The following is a 15376-nucleotide window of genomic DNA, read 5'->3' as shown; positions in this document are numbered from 1 at the left end:
CTTCCATTTCTCTGTGTCCCCCAGAATTCTTCCTGTGTCTCCACTTTTTGTGAAACTGATACGTGAAGCATAGTAGAATCTTGGCTATTATCACCATAAAAGCAGAGGTCATATCTGTCTTGTTCACCATTATGTCCCCAGTACTGAGCACAGTACTTGTGATATTTTGACTGTGTAATAAACACTTATTGAATGGATGGAGGGATGGGTAAAATAATTTATAAATGAATAAATGAGTGAACGAATAAACCTAGGGCAAGCATGTCCAAGAGCTTTTGGAATTTCCCGAGTCAATCTTGGTTCCAAGAATCTTGTATGAAATGCACTTACTGATTCATTCATGCCTTCATTTTTTAAATATGAGGTATTAACCACATATTAAATTTTCTTTGATTGGGTTCCCTGGAATCAGATTCTGAAACAGCAAATTGCATCCAGAAGGTTAATTGGAGAGTGTAATTGGGAGGTACATCTGTAAGGAAGTAAGGATGGCAGGATGAGGCACAGGGAGAAGCTAAAACTGAGCGTTTGGCTAATTCTATTAGGACTTCTGGACCTGGGATGACCCTCCCGAGTTGTCCAAACTGAGTCAAAGGCGGTGAGCCTTTGTGCCCCTGCGTCCCCAGTCACTGGAGATAGGCCATCCCCTGACAGAGCCTGTGACCTCAGACGAGGCAGTTCCCAGAGCTCTGAGCCATTGGCAGCCAGTATTTCAGAAGCTGGTGATGAGTGTGTTGACCCCAAAGAGGGGCTCTGGGTGGAGAACCACACAACTGCTCCATTCCACTGGTTGTCCAGGGTGAATACAAGGAATAGAAAACGTGCTTATTTTCCTTCTTGGTGGTCTTGTTTGAAAGCCCTTCCCCAAGGTGATCTTCAGCACTGTTTATCTCCCCTTAATTACCATGGTTATGCCCCATTTCACAGTAACTGGGAGGTTTCACAGTTTTATATGTGTAATTCAGATGTTTATATGAAGGCTGGTGTCTGTGATTAGAAATGTTATTTCTTTGGGTTTTAGTTTCCTTAGCAGCAGAATAGGTATCATGTCTGCCTTATTTACAGCTCATGTCTTCATGCTTGCAACCATCGTCAAGGTGGAGGGAAGAAGCAAGTGAGATAATATAGGTGAAATTTTCCTCAAAAATTATAAAATGCTATAAAAAATATGTAGTTGCTATTATTACAGAATTTTAAAGTAATGAGTATTTTTTTAGTTGACAGTATTTGGACAGAACCAGCTACGACCATCATCCCCACCAGACCCGTGACAACAGGTAAGGAGAAATAGAAGTCCATTTCCCCATGAGAAAAGTTTGATTAGAAGTCACGTTATCCCAGTTTTATTGATATGATATGATATAATATGTTTATATTATTATCATTTTTTTGGTATTCCAGTTCAAATTTTACCCCCTCAGAACCTCTCAACATCTTCTTAGCTCTAAATGCCAATGAGTCTTCTCACCTCATTGTTACATCTCTCTACATTTTCCATCTTTGTTTTGGGTTCCTATTTAGTCTTTCAGAGGATGTTAGCACAACAAGCCCCAAGAGTTTCTCCCTTCTCTTGATCTCAGTGACTTGTATTGCTGTCTGTTGAGAATCACTCACATCATGGCCTCCTTGCATTTCTGTGGGTAACAGAGACCTGGCTGGTCTAATGGGCTTCCTACCTCTGCTGTTTTCTCCTTCAGCTTAACTTTTCCCCTGCCTTTATAATACACCTTTCAACTAGCTGTCAAAGTCAACTAAGTAAAACACAAGTTCAGTTATACCATTTATTTCCCTACCTAAAACCCTTCAGTGGCTCTCCATTGCCCATTCATTCATTCATTCATTCACGGATTCATTCATGTTCCAGTTAATCTTTATTGAGCCCTTCTTTATCACAGTGCCCCACAATCTCTTTCCATAACATCCAAGATCCTTCTGCTTTTCTTCTTGGACTCTACCATATTTTTCAAGCTCTCCCATTTCCTGCTGCCATCCAGAACTTCTAGCCCTCTGAAGGTGAGACCTTGTCTCCCATTCCCACTGCCTGAAACCTCCCCCAGTTTTTCCTGCTACATGTCCTGCCTCTTCTGTGACATTTTTAATATTTTTATCAAGTGTTAATCACTGTGTATCCTAAGGCCTAACATGATCTGACATACAAGAAAAGCTCAATGAATGTTTACGGGAACAGCTCAATGAATGTTTGCTGGATGAATAAATGAATGAATGAAGAGAAGAAAGAGTCACTGGAGCTGGATAGAATGACAGGAAGTCAGATGGGATAAATGAGGGAGCCGGCATCTTGGGAGATGAGAAAGAATGTGTCAGAGAGCACAGGTGAAGGAGTTTGGTCAGATATCAGAGAATGGATAATGTCCACGTGGGCTGAGTGGATAGAGGCAGCCATGGTGAGAGATGCGTGGTTTGAGTGATGAGCGTTGAAATAGAAATGGGGGAACAGGGGAATAGGATGTATGTTGGATGGCGAATCGTACACTGAGGCTGACCACATCTGCCCCCCCCCCCATTTCTGCTTCTCCAGTGGAATGGTGAGAGGGCATGCTGCCCTGTAGGCTTCCCTAGTCTAAGGGTTTCTCCCCTGTTCCCTTTACTGGCTATATACAGAGCTGATAGTTTTGAGGGGTCCATAGTCTCACCTTGTAAGCATCATTCAAACTAATTTCTTTTTAACATTTATTTATTTTTGAGAGAGAGAGAGAGACAGAGCATGAGTGGTGGAGGGGCAGAGAGAGAAAGAGAGATAGAATCTGAGGCAGGGTCCAGGCTCTGAGCTATCAGCCCAGAGCCCAACATGGGCTCAAACTCATGAACTGCGATCATGACCTGAGCCAAAGTCAGATACTTAACTGAGCCACCCGGGTGCTCCCAAACTCATTTCTATTTGCTAACAGGAAGTATGATGGCCCCCCATTAACCACTAAAGCTGAGTTGTTCTTCATATGGCTCTACATTAGAGAAATACATTCAGTGATATTTGTTGCCATGCCCACCAATGGTGTCTGGAGCTCATTTTTGAATATGATGAGTTAAAAGTTCTTTAATCCTTGGTTGTGCTTATTCCAGTTTTCCGGACAGGAATCAGAAACCTGGTTGTAGATGATGAAACCACTTCTAGCCTGCGGGTAAAATGGGACATTTCAGACAGCAGTGTGCAGCAGTTCAGGGTGACCTACCTGACTGCTCAAGGGGACCACGCGGAAGAAGTGGTAGGAACGGTCTGTATTCAAACAGCTGGCTGGAAACCACACAATTTCCCGATTAACAGACCTAACAAGGCTATCTCCAGAGATCAGTGCAAGCTTTTCTGCTCATTTATTTCTTGGTGACTCTACCGTCTCCAGAAACTAATGTTTTCTGTTAATCCAAACTTTACTGGTTTCTTGATGACCTTTCCATCTCTGAAACGTGATCCACATGCAACTTACTTCAAACAGATAAAGCTTCTGAACCTCGTTTCCTGTGCTGCTTCTGTGGCCTTGATGGCTCGTTAGAGCACCGAAGCTGAGTCCATTGCACACTTGTCTCTATGTATAAATATGGTTCACCCTTGAACAACACGGGCTTGAACTGCACAGACCCACTTACATGTGGATTTTTTTGATAAATATAGTACTGTGTATGTATTTTCTCTTCTTTCTGATTTTCTTTAAAAAATTTTTTTTTCAGTGTATTTTCAGAGAGAGTGTGTGCATGTACAGGTGTGCACGAGTGAGCTGGGGGGGTGGGGGTTGTGGTGCAGAGAGACAGGGGGAGAGAGAATCCCAAGCAGGCTCTAAAGTGTCAGTGCTAGCCGATGAGGGGATTGAATTCCTTGTCATTTTCTTAATAACATTTTATTTTCTCTAGCGTACTTTATAGCAAGAATACAGTATGTATGCATATGTAATATATATATAACATACGTATATATATATGTAATATATATATAACATACGTATATATATATGTATATATATATAACATACGTAAATATATAACATATGTATGTGTTAATTGACTGTTTATGTTATTGATAAGGCTTCTGGTTAAAAGAAGGCTATTGGTAGTTATGTTTTGGGGGAATCAAAGGTTATACATGGATTTTGGACTGTGCAGAAGGGTCTCCAGCCATAACGCCCATGTTGTTCAAGATCAACCATATATAATAAATAAATAAATAAATAAATAAATAAGCTTTATATATACGTTAAATATATATATTTAATTAAATATGTATATATATATATATATTTTAAACTTCTGCTCTTGGGAATATGATTACAAGTTTCTAAGCAAAACATGCATGAAAGGTCATCTTTATGCGGTTGAAATGTTCCTAATAAAATAGCCTCCATTAACACATATTTACATTTTTCACTGACATCAACTCATTTTGAACAGCTTTATAGTAATTTCTAACTTATTCTTAAATATGAATATCTCCCTTAGGGGATCTGGATTTTTATATGCTGAGTTTTCTTTGTTTTATCTAATTTGTTTTTCTGCATTAGAAATCTGGGTACACTTTTAGTCATGGCCTTCCTGTATTTTCTTTATTTATATATATTTTATTTATTTTTGAGAGAGAGAGAGAGAGCAAGCGAGCATGAGTGGGGGAGGGGCAGAGAGAGAGGGAACAGAATTCAAAGCAGGCTCCAGACTCTGACCTGTCAGCACAGAGCCCTACCTGGTGCTTGAACTCATGAACCATGAGATCCTGACCTGAGCTGAAGTCAGAGTCTTAACCGAGTGAGCCACCACGCGACCCCTGTATTTTCTTACTTTACACCATATCATTCCTTTTACTCAAGAACCTGAAAATTGTTTCCTAGACATGCTTCCTATCAGACCAGATAACTCCAGTTTTCATTGAAATGAATTTTTTCTTTTTCATCATGGAATATGCTTTAGTTAGCCTCATTACTTGCATTTCTTGCCCTCTGGTGCATTATTTGAGACACTCTAGGAAAGGTGTCTCCAAATTCATTATTGCTCAAGAATAACATTATTGTCCTTTCTTCCTCCTCCTTACTTATAAAGCCTTTGATGGTAAATTATTTATGTGCTTACATAAACAATTATTTGAGCCCAAATTCTCTCAGCAAAGTACTTAATTTCAGGCTGATAGAGGAATGACTGCAGAACACAGTGATAACCCTGAGAATAGACACATCCAGTGTGAATAGCCAGAAGGTCCATGAAATTGGTCTGGGAGGACTTTTAGAAAGTTAATGGACACTTAAAATAAATTGTGTTATAAATTCACTCAGATCATACATTTCAAATGACCCATGATTGAAAAATTCAAAAAAGGGGCGCCTGGGTGGCGCAGTCGGTTGAGCGTCCGACTTCAGCCAGGTCACGATCTCGCGGTCCGCGAGTTCGAGCCCCGCGTCAGGCTCTGGGCTGATGGCTCGGAGCCTGGAGCCTGTTTCTGATTCTGTGTCTCCCTCTCTCTCTGCCCCTCCCCCGTTCATGCTCTGTCTCTCTCTGTCCCAAAAATAAATAAACGTTGAAAAAAAAAAAATTAAAAAAAAAAAAAAAAAAAAAGAAAAATTCAAAATAAAATTGTACCTAACAATGGGAACTAGGGACATAATTTAGATGTTTTATTTTCCCTGTCACTGTCCCATATTTCAATTTAGTTCCTAAAAATGAGATCCTTAAAAACTTCCCAGAATAAAAGTTTTATTTTTTATTTTTTGTTTCTACTCTTTCCAAGAAACACATTAAACATCTTGCTAAATTATTCTTGCTAATTTGGAAAGAGTAACAATTTAATCTCATGCATGCACTTGTAAGCTATGCAAGGTAAAATAATAATAATATTTAGTTTGGGTTGTCTCTAGATAATTTTCCCTTTGCTAGTTTCTTTCATTTCACACTGTTTATTTTGAAACACTTGGACACCTACATGCAGGGAAAAAAAAAGATCAAAAGTCTGAAACACCCATGTGCCCCAGTTAAGCAAACCCTTCATAAAAATGAAAAATATTGATAAATTTGGTGGTGATTATTTACTGCATAGAAATGTTTTTGCTAAACAGAAGAAAGTACTGTAGAATTCTTTAAATATCATGCCCCCTTCCAGTCAAATTGGATTTGTGCACACTTAATTTACAGGCATATTTTCAGGGACCCAGTTGAGGATTAATTGAGAATTTATATCTCAGTGTTTTAGGAACTGTTACTTCTACATAAGTGTATTATTATTGGAGACAGAAAGTGGGTGCATCTAGATTTAGATTGTAAAACAAAAGTAAGGCAGACAGCTACAGATCTCTATCAAAATCCAAGGGCCTTGAACTCCTACCAAATGAATATCTTGAAATAATAATGCATGTCAGGGAAAAGAAGATAGCCAAAGCCCATTATATATATATATTTTTTATATATATATGAAATTTATTGACAAATTGGTTTCCATACAACACCCAGTGCTCATCCCAAAAGGTGCCCTCCTCAATACCCATCACCCACCCTCCCCTCCCTCCCACCCCCCATCAACCCTCAGTTTGTTCTCAGTTTTTAACAGTCTCTTATGCCAAAGCCCATTATAAAAGTGAGAAAGGAGATATGTCCAGATGAGAGAAATGCCTCTTATCATCTTTCCAAATTTTCCTTAACTATAAAAGCTAATTAGATTTGTTTCAGGAAATGATGGATCAAATGAGAGAATGGTTGGTGTATATAACATTTGTAAACCAAAGTAAAGCTTCGGTACATGTAAAACAAGAAGAATTCAACTTATTTTTCCAGTTGAGTAAGTGAAGTATTAATATATTTTCTCCACACAATCCAACCTACCAAGTCTTTCCAATGAAAAGATTTTGAACTATTAGAAAGTAAAGCTACCCGTCCAGTATTTAGTAAGGATTGACTTCTAACTCTGCTTTGAAATACAGAGGAGTGGCAATGACTTTGCCCTGAGTTTGTTGTCAGGGTCTGGAAGTCTCACATTTCTTTATTTGTGAAAGGCTGATCAGGATTTCAGACTTTTCTAGAGCCCACATGTCAGCATCCATAACCATGACCTGAGTTCTGAGTTGCAAGAAATGTTCCAGAACACGTATGCTCAGAGTGTGGCTCTGTCTCCTATAAGACAAGTTTAGTTCTTAAAATTAAGCTTTTAGAAACATTTACAGCAACTTGGCATTGTGCAGCATCCAATAACATAATCATTTTTTTCTAGCAATTTTGTTTTATTGTATTTTATAAAAATATTAGTCTTCAATACTTTGGAATTAAAACAGCAACACCAACACTACCTAGTTCTCTACTGCAGATAGAATGAGAATCACTATTTAGACACAGAACTTTATAACATGGGACCACAATGAGATGCAGGGAACCCTATTTCTACTGATGGGATCCAGGCTGCTCTGACAGCTTTGGGCAATATGGAGCCAGACATGAAGTTCCATTTCTTTTTTTTTTTTTTTTTTTTTTATTTATTTTATTTTTGGGGACAGAGAGAGACAGAGCATGAACGGGGAAGGGGCAGAGAGAGAGGGAGACACAGAATCGGAAGCAGGCTCCAGGCTCCGAGCCATCAGCCCAGAGCCTGACGCGGGGCTCGAACTCACGGACCGTGAGATCGTGACCTGAGCTGAAGTCGGATGCTTAACCGACTGCGCCACCCAGGCGCCCATGAGGTTCCATTTCTAAAATAAAAAACTTAAAACGTGGAAGTTCACGGGTTAGATTTGCATCTCATTTAACCATAAGCATCTTTTACAGCATTGTTTTATAAACAAAACCACCATCTGCAATGATCTATGGCATCTGTTTTTAGTAAGAGCCCATCTTTACCCTGCTTTGTGCAAACAAGCAGAAGCCAAGTAGAAGGAACTTTGCATTCCCAAGAGGAGATTTACATTTTATTCTTGGAACTGAATATCATTAGTGTAAAAAGGTTCAAGCGGTGTAGTCACACTGAACAGAGTGCAGCCTTTAAAGCAAGGCTCAGACCAGATATCCAGGATTTCCATATGGCTTCTTTACTCACAAGCTGTGGGCCTCAGTTTCCCCATATGTAAAATTAATGTAATGTTCCTCCTTACCTGAAAGGGTTGTGGTGAAGAGTAAGTGACTTACTGTATTAAAATTCTTAGGGTAGCACCTGGTGCATAATAATTGCTAGGTAAATGATGACTGTTACTATAAACCATAGCAACTATTTCCTGGCAAGCTGAGGGATTCCTCCAAAATGGCCCTACCACTTTTCAGAATTCCACAGTCTAGATGTGATAGGTTCCAAGCCCATGTATTTCTCAGCTTGAGTGATGATGACCTTATTGAAGGAGTATCAACATGGGTGGTTTGCTAAACAGACAGCCTGGACTGAATGACCGGCTCTGTACTCCGAAGGAGTTACATTTACAAGCAGTGCCCTGAAAGAAGCTACATTGACAGGGCAATGCAAGTTAGGGCAACCACTGTTCTTCCTTTACCTGTCTTTAATGCCCTGGTTATCGAATTTATTATAAAGCAGAGCTCTTTTTAAAAAACCTCCCTCCCAGGTCCACATCAACACGTCCCCTAGTGTATTTCAATGTCCCTTTCATATAAGGAGTAAAATCATACTCATTCAATGTAAATCACCTGATTCAGACTTCCTTTTTAACAATATCATTTAGAAAATTGCTTCTAGAGCTTAGCAGTATCTTAGCAACAGCTGCTTCTGGGTTCAACTCGAGGCTTCCGAGGGCTTATTCCATGATTTATAGGTCTCTTCCCTGATCCAGAAGTAGACAGCACAGCCCTTTGCCTGCTGGCATTTTATCCAGCCCTTGAATCAAAAAGCATCTCCAGCTGTCCCAGTCTTGTGACTCCTTTAAACGCGTTTGAGTCAGTGCTTAGATCTTACATAGCATTTTTCCAGCCATGATTAAATTCCTTAAATGGCCCAGAGGTGTGCCAGCATCTGACTGCTGAAGCAGAGGCAGAAAGTTTTGTGGTTTTAACATTGAGAACATGTGGCTTCCCTAGTCCATATGTTCTTTGAGGGATGACAGAATTTGCACCGTGGAGCCACATGGCACATTATGCCATGGTGTGGACCTCACCACTGCATTTCAGTTTGTGCAGCCTTGAGAGGTAGAGTGATGATGATTTTAGACTGAGGAAGACCTCTCCTTTCAAAAAAAAAAAAAAAAAACCAAGCTGCCACATTTTTTAGTGGTAGTGGTAAATCTGTTTCTCTCTGGAAAACTTGGATTTAATCTGTGGTTAATCTGTCGTTCTTGGCTGGCTTTCAGTCTTTTCTAAGATGCTGGGAGTAGATTATCTCTGAAAGGATAAAGAATGGAAGGCTGAATTTTCAAGAGGATACTTAAGTAGAATAAAAAATCATAAGCAGGCTGTGTTAGAGAATGGACACTCCTAAGCTATAAACACCCACTTTCCAAAGCAATGATTATTCTCACTCCTGAATACTTTGCAAAAGCTGAAAAGCTGTGAGCAGACTATTCCTCAGAACCTACATGCTTCAAAGTTAAACCTGCATTAGAGATTCAAAGCTGAGGGCTGCTGTGAGGGGAATTTCAGGGAGAGATGATTTTGCATGGATGCCTATTTTTCTGTCCTATTTCACTGTCCAAGCGCATCGCCTTGCTTCTGATGATTTCAAAGTGCCCCGTAGTAGTCCTGCTCCATTGGTTGACCAAAAGGAACAAAGGTCTTAATTAAGACCATCCTCCTTTGCTTTTCCGTTCAGGTGATGGTGGCTGGAAGCCAGAACAATCTCCTTCTGAAGCCTCTGCTTCCCAATACCGAGTACAAAGTCACGGTGACTCCCATCTATGATGATGGAGAAGGCGTCAGCGTCTCTGCCCCTGGAAAAACCTGTGAGTGAAGCTTTCTCCCTGTGCATACTAGCTGGCCAATTAATTGAAAATGCTCACCCCCTGCAATGTGCCCTGAATGCCACGGTGTAGTGTAGTGAGAAGAGCGAAAGAGATCGGGAGACAGGAAATCTGTGTCTGAATCCAGGGAAGCTGTGTGGCTTTGAGCAAGGTGAACTAGCTGCTCTGGGCTTACGTTTTCTTCCGCATAAAAGCTAAGACTTAAGAAACAACTATGTCTTCCTCAGCAGCATCTGATTCATCACAAGTCCTGCTGACTACCCAAAATGTGTTCTGCAGACCAGCCCTCTCTGTCTTCGTCTGTCTGCTCCGCCCTGATCTACGCCTCACTCTCCGTCACTAAAATGAGTGCACCAGCCTCCTCCGGAGGCTTCCTGCTGACACTCTTGAATCCTCTATTCTCCTCCCTGCAGCCCAAGAAGCTTCTGAAAATATAAATGATCTCATGTCAGGCCTGTTTCAAGTCTCCCAGTGGCTTCCCACTGTGCTCAGGATAAAACCCAACATCCCTCCCATAGCCCTACAAGGCCCTCCAAGACCTGGACCCTGCCGATTTCCTTAATCTCACCCGCTAACAGGTGCCCCAGCCATCCTTCCTTTCCTGCTCTTCACATTTAAGCTTGTCCCTGCCTTAGGACTGATGTACTCGCTGTTCCTTCCATATGGAATATCCTTCCCAGATATTTGCCTTTCTGGCTTTTTCTTGTCATGTTGGCTGCAGCTCAAAGCTGCCTCCTCAGACTTTGCCAACCACTCCATGCAAAATAGCTCCCAATCTCTGTGCTATCAACCTGTTTTTTGGTTGTTGTGTTGTTGTTGTTGTTGTTGTTGTCGTCTTATCATGTTACGGCACTAATTACCATCTGATATTTTCTTATGTACTCATGTATTTGTTCATCGTCTGTCTCCCTTCCTTGGAGAGCAGCATCACGAGAGCCCAGGACCTCATCCGTACTGTTTGCCTCTCCATGCAAAGCTCCTCCGGTACTGTGTGGCACAGAGGGGGCACCACTCAATGTTTGTTTGGGGCGAATTGGCCCTGATGATCAAGCGAGGAGCACGCACCAAGGAGAAAACGCTTGGTCAAAGCACCACAGAGTCCTTACCGTGCGGTTATCTGTACTTGCATGAACTACCTCAGAACCTAGTGGCTTAAAGTAGGAGCTATTTTATTATATTGCATGATTTTATAGATCAGGAAATTAGGCAGGGCTTGTTGGGAGATTCTTCTGCCCCACAGGGTATGGATTAAGGTCACCTGGCAAGTGGGTTGGTCTAGGGCGTCCAAGACAACTTTATCCACATGTCTGGCATGTTGGTGGGGACACCTGGAAGGCTGGACTCAGCTGATCCTGTCTCTCTCCATGTCGGGTCGGAGCCTCTCCATGCGCTCTTTCCAGCGGTATAGTCATACTTCGGACATGAATACTTGTTTCGAAGACAAGAGTTCCAGGAGGTGGAAAGCGGAAACTGTCAGGACACTTAAGGGCTATGCTTGGAACTGGAATGGTGTCATTTCTGCTATAGTCTGTTGGGTGAGGGGGTCATAGAACCCACCCAGATTTAAAGGGAGGGCCATAGCCTCCACCACTCAATGCGAGGAGGGTTAAAAACCTGCACCCATCTTTCGTCTACCACAATTACCAAACAGTCATGTGCGATTAGGAACAGAATGGTGGCAAGGGCTGAATGAATTCTGTACCTGGGCACTTAAGTGTGGAATTTTCAAGTAAGTGTACACGTCATTAAATTTCCGTAGCTGCAGCCCCAAGACCTGACTCTGCTCTGCTGAGAAAGTGGATATTATTTCCTTAGTTAACAGTGCTGGCACCTCTCTCTCTTCCTGGTGCCCATGCTGTGAGTGCCTCCACCCAGACTCCCACCAAACTTGCACATTTTGTTACAGATCATCCAGAGTATTAGGAGCCCCGGGATCTGCTACAGTTATTTCCTCTGGGGTCATGTGGAAGGAGGGAGGAAAAGGGGGGGAAGAGCAGAGCAGTGGGAGAACACTGAGCCTTTCTTCCACTCTTACCAGGACGCTGGCATCTTGATCTTGACTTGATCTGCACGTTCAAACTTTGAGCAAACTTTGATATTTTGCTGCTACACAAATATTTGGGAACCAAAGACTTAAAGAACAATTAAAGAAGAAAGTCAAGTAGTAGATAGTATGGAGCACCTATACCGTATGCTTTTGTTTGTCTCAAATCCAGGTTATTAGGAGAAAAAGAAAAAGCAAGCCAGAATGGTTTATTTTTATTTAGTTTTTTAAACACTTTTTTTAAAAGTTCCTTTATTTATTTTGAGAGAGAGAGAGAGCAAGAGCAGGGAAGGGGCAGGGAGGGAGAATCCCAAGCAGGCTCTCCACCACCAAGCACAGAGCCTGATGTGGGGTCACAGGAACCGCAAGATCATGACCTGAGCTGAAATCAAAAGTCAGACGCTTAACTGGCTGAGCCACCCAGGTGCCCCAAGAATGGGTTCAAATAAGCATAGTGAATTCTGCTCTGCTGAGTTGGTTTGGGATTGTTTTTAACTGTCTAATGTTTCATAAAGTTACCATAAACCCTGCCGCTGTGGGGAGAGGTAGGAAAGGGAGGAAAGGGGGTGATGGGGAGGCCGAGGGGCTCCATCTAACTACTGCTGACCTGGGCTTAAAGATCTCCTTTTAACTTTCACATGTTAGAAATTAGCATAATATGTAAAAGGCTTCCATGATAAACAAATATATATACACTTACACAAAACCCATTTAAAGACTTTTACTCTAGAAATATGACTTAAATCTCATTGCAGAGATACCACCACATGTAACAAAATCCATGTAGTAACATTACTTTGAAGTGTTAGTGGATGGTCTCTTTATTTTATTTAAAAAAAAATTTTTTTTTAACGTTTATTTATTTTTGGGACAGAGAGAGACAGAGCATGAACAGGGGAGGGGCAGAGAGAGAGGGAGACACAGAATCGGAAGCAGGCTCCAGGCTCTGAGCCATCAGCCCAGAGCCCGTCGCGGGGCTCGAACTCACAAACCGCGAGATCGTGACCTGGCTGAAGTCGGACGCTTAACCGACTGAGCCACCCAGGCGCCCCGAGGTCTCTTTATTTTAAACAGTGGTCAGCACAACTACATTCTATCAACAATAACAAAAGTGGTAACGATAATATATATCAGTATGCACAATGGTTTACAAAGGTTCTCTATATAAATGGCTTAATGTTGTGATAGAAAATAGGTGAACAATAATATAAAATTTCAAACAATATAGGCAACATGAAGATGAAAGAAAAAAAAAATTACCAGAATCTAACCTCCTAGAATTACCATCGGTACCCTGGTGTGAGCCCCCTCGATATTGCTGTACAAATATACTTTGATAGTGGAACATGGTGTGTAGACAGAAATTTTTGATCAACACGATTCAATCCAACTTTACTCAAAATAAGTTAAAGAAAAAGGAACCGGAACAACCGTGAATGAACAACTGATCTTCAGATGAATGTGTTTCACCAGAAGAGCAGTAATTTCCTGTACATTCCATTTTTAAAACAACCATAGACTCTCCAAAGATTCTCACTGTGTGTTATAATGCATTTTTTCTTGTAAATACTTTAACGTTATGGGAAGATAGCTTAGATTTTGTTAACAGCGTAGTTTGTAAAACTAGAAACCACACCAAATCACTGTTTTTCCTTTTCTCTGCTCAGTGCCACCCTCTGGTCCCCAAAACTTCCGGGTCTCAGAAGAATGGTATAACAGGTTGCGCATTACATGGGATCCCCCGTCTTCCCCCGCAAAGGGCTATAGGATTGTCTACAAACCTGTTAGTGGTAAGTAACGCTTTTAAAAAAAATATTGTTACCATGATTAGACATCTAAAATGGTTTCTTTTTAAAAACATTTTTTTAACGTTTATTTAAACAGAGAGAGACAGAGCATGAGTGGGGGAGGGGCAGAGAGAGAGAGAATCGCAGAATCCGAAGCAGGCTCCAATCTCTGAGCTGTCAGCACAGAGCCCAATGCGGGGCTTGAACTCAGGAGCAGTGAGGTCATGACCTGAGCGGAAGTCGGACGCTTAACTGACCGAGCCACCCAGGCGCCCCTAAAATGGTTTCTTTGTTTTAAAGTTTATTATTTATTTTGAGAGAAAATAAAGTGAGATCACTCGTATGAAGAGGGAAGGGGCAGAGAGAAAGAAAGAATCCCAAGCAGTCTCTGTGCTGTCAGTGCAGAGCCCTACATGGGGCTTGACCTCACAGATTGCAAGATCCTGACCTGAGCCTAAATCAAAAGTCAGATGCTTACCTGACTGAGCCCCTCAGGTGCACCTAAAATCGATTTTAAGATGTTATTTTTGTTTTGTTTTTCCATCTATCTTTGATTTCATCTTTAGTTTTGAGAAGTGGGAAGAGTCCCACCTTTTATGAAAAAAACTTTTTTTCCTTGTATGATCATTGTTAGGATAGATATTATCATAACGTTAAAGTTATGACCCCACCTAAAAAATGACTGGGACCCGAAAAACAAATAATCCAGTGAAGAAATGGGCAGAAGACATGAATAGACACTTCTCTAAGGAAGACATCCAGATGGCCAACAGGCACATGAAAAGATGCTCAACGTCACTCCACATCAGGGAAATACAAATCAAAACCACACTCAGATATCATCTCATACCAGTCAGAGTGGCTAAAATGAACAAATCAGTAGACTATAGATGCTGGAGAGGATGTGGAGAAATGGGAACCCTCTTGCACTGCTGGTAGGAATGCAAACTGGTGCAGCCACTCTGGAAAACAGTGTGGAGTTTCCTCAAAAAATTAAAAATAGACCTACCCTATGACCCAGCAGTAGCACTGCTAGGAATTTACCCAAGTGATACAGGAGTGCTGATGCATAGGGGCACTCGTACCCCAATGTTTATAGCAGCACTCTCAACAATAGCCAAATTATGGAAAGAGCCTAAATATCCATCACCTGATGAAAGGATAAAGAAATTGTGGTTTATGTACCCAATGGAGTACTACATGGCAATGAGAAAGAATGAAATCTGGCCTTTTGTAGCAACGTGGATGGAACTGGAGAGTGTGATGCTAAGTGAAATAAGTCATACAGAGAAAGACAGATACCATATGTTTTCACTTTTATGTGGATCCTGAGAAACTTAACAGAAGTCCATGGGGGAGGGGAAGAAAAAAAGAAAAGAAAAAAAAAGAGGTTAGAGAGGGAGAGAGCCAAAGCATAAGAGACTCTTAAAAACTGAGAACAAACTGAGGGTAGATGGGGGGTGTGAGGGAGGGGAGGGTGGGTGATGGGTATTGAGGAGGGCACCTTTTGGGATGCGCACTGTGTGTTGTATGGAAACCAATTTGACAATAAATTTTATATTAAAAAAAAACAAAACAAAACAAAACAAAAATGACTGGGCACGTTTATGAGCAGAATACATACTTGTTATGCACCTAACCTAGGCACATCCCAGACAAGGAACCAGCTGAAGGAAACCTTG

At 41.3% G+C, this 15376-nt stretch overlaps 1 protein-coding gene across 4 annotated transcripts in view; it reads left to right on the top strand.

Annotated features, from left to right (window-relative positions):
- The window catches only part of COL14A1 (collagen type XIV alpha 1 chain), a 212306-nt gene that overhangs the window by 82212 nt on the left and 114718 nt on the right, over positions 1 to 15376 (top strand). For 3 of the 4 annotated variants that reach the window (XM_030304294.1, XM_030304293.1, XM_030304297.1), the window contains exons 18-21: positions 1218 to 1277; positions 3082 to 3233; positions 9716 to 9845; positions 13575 to 13697. In XM_030304294.1, coding sequence (XP_030160154.1) covers positions 1218 to 1277; positions 3082 to 3233; positions 9716 to 9845; positions 13575 to 13697 — 465 coding nt within the window. The remainder of the gene's footprint in view (positions 1 to 1217; positions 1278 to 3081; positions 3234 to 9715; positions 9846 to 13574; positions 13698 to 15376) is intronic. The other variant, XM_030304296.1, reaches the window with a different exon arrangement.

This window comes from Lynx canadensis, chromosome F2 (genome assembly GCF_007474595.2).
Source record: "Lynx canadensis isolate LIC74 chromosome F2, mLynCan4.pri.v2, whole genome shotgun sequence".
Taxonomy (NCBI): Eukaryota; Metazoa; Chordata; class Mammalia; order Carnivora; family Felidae; genus Lynx; species Lynx canadensis.
This window is presented reverse-complemented; position numbering and strand designations above follow the sequence as displayed.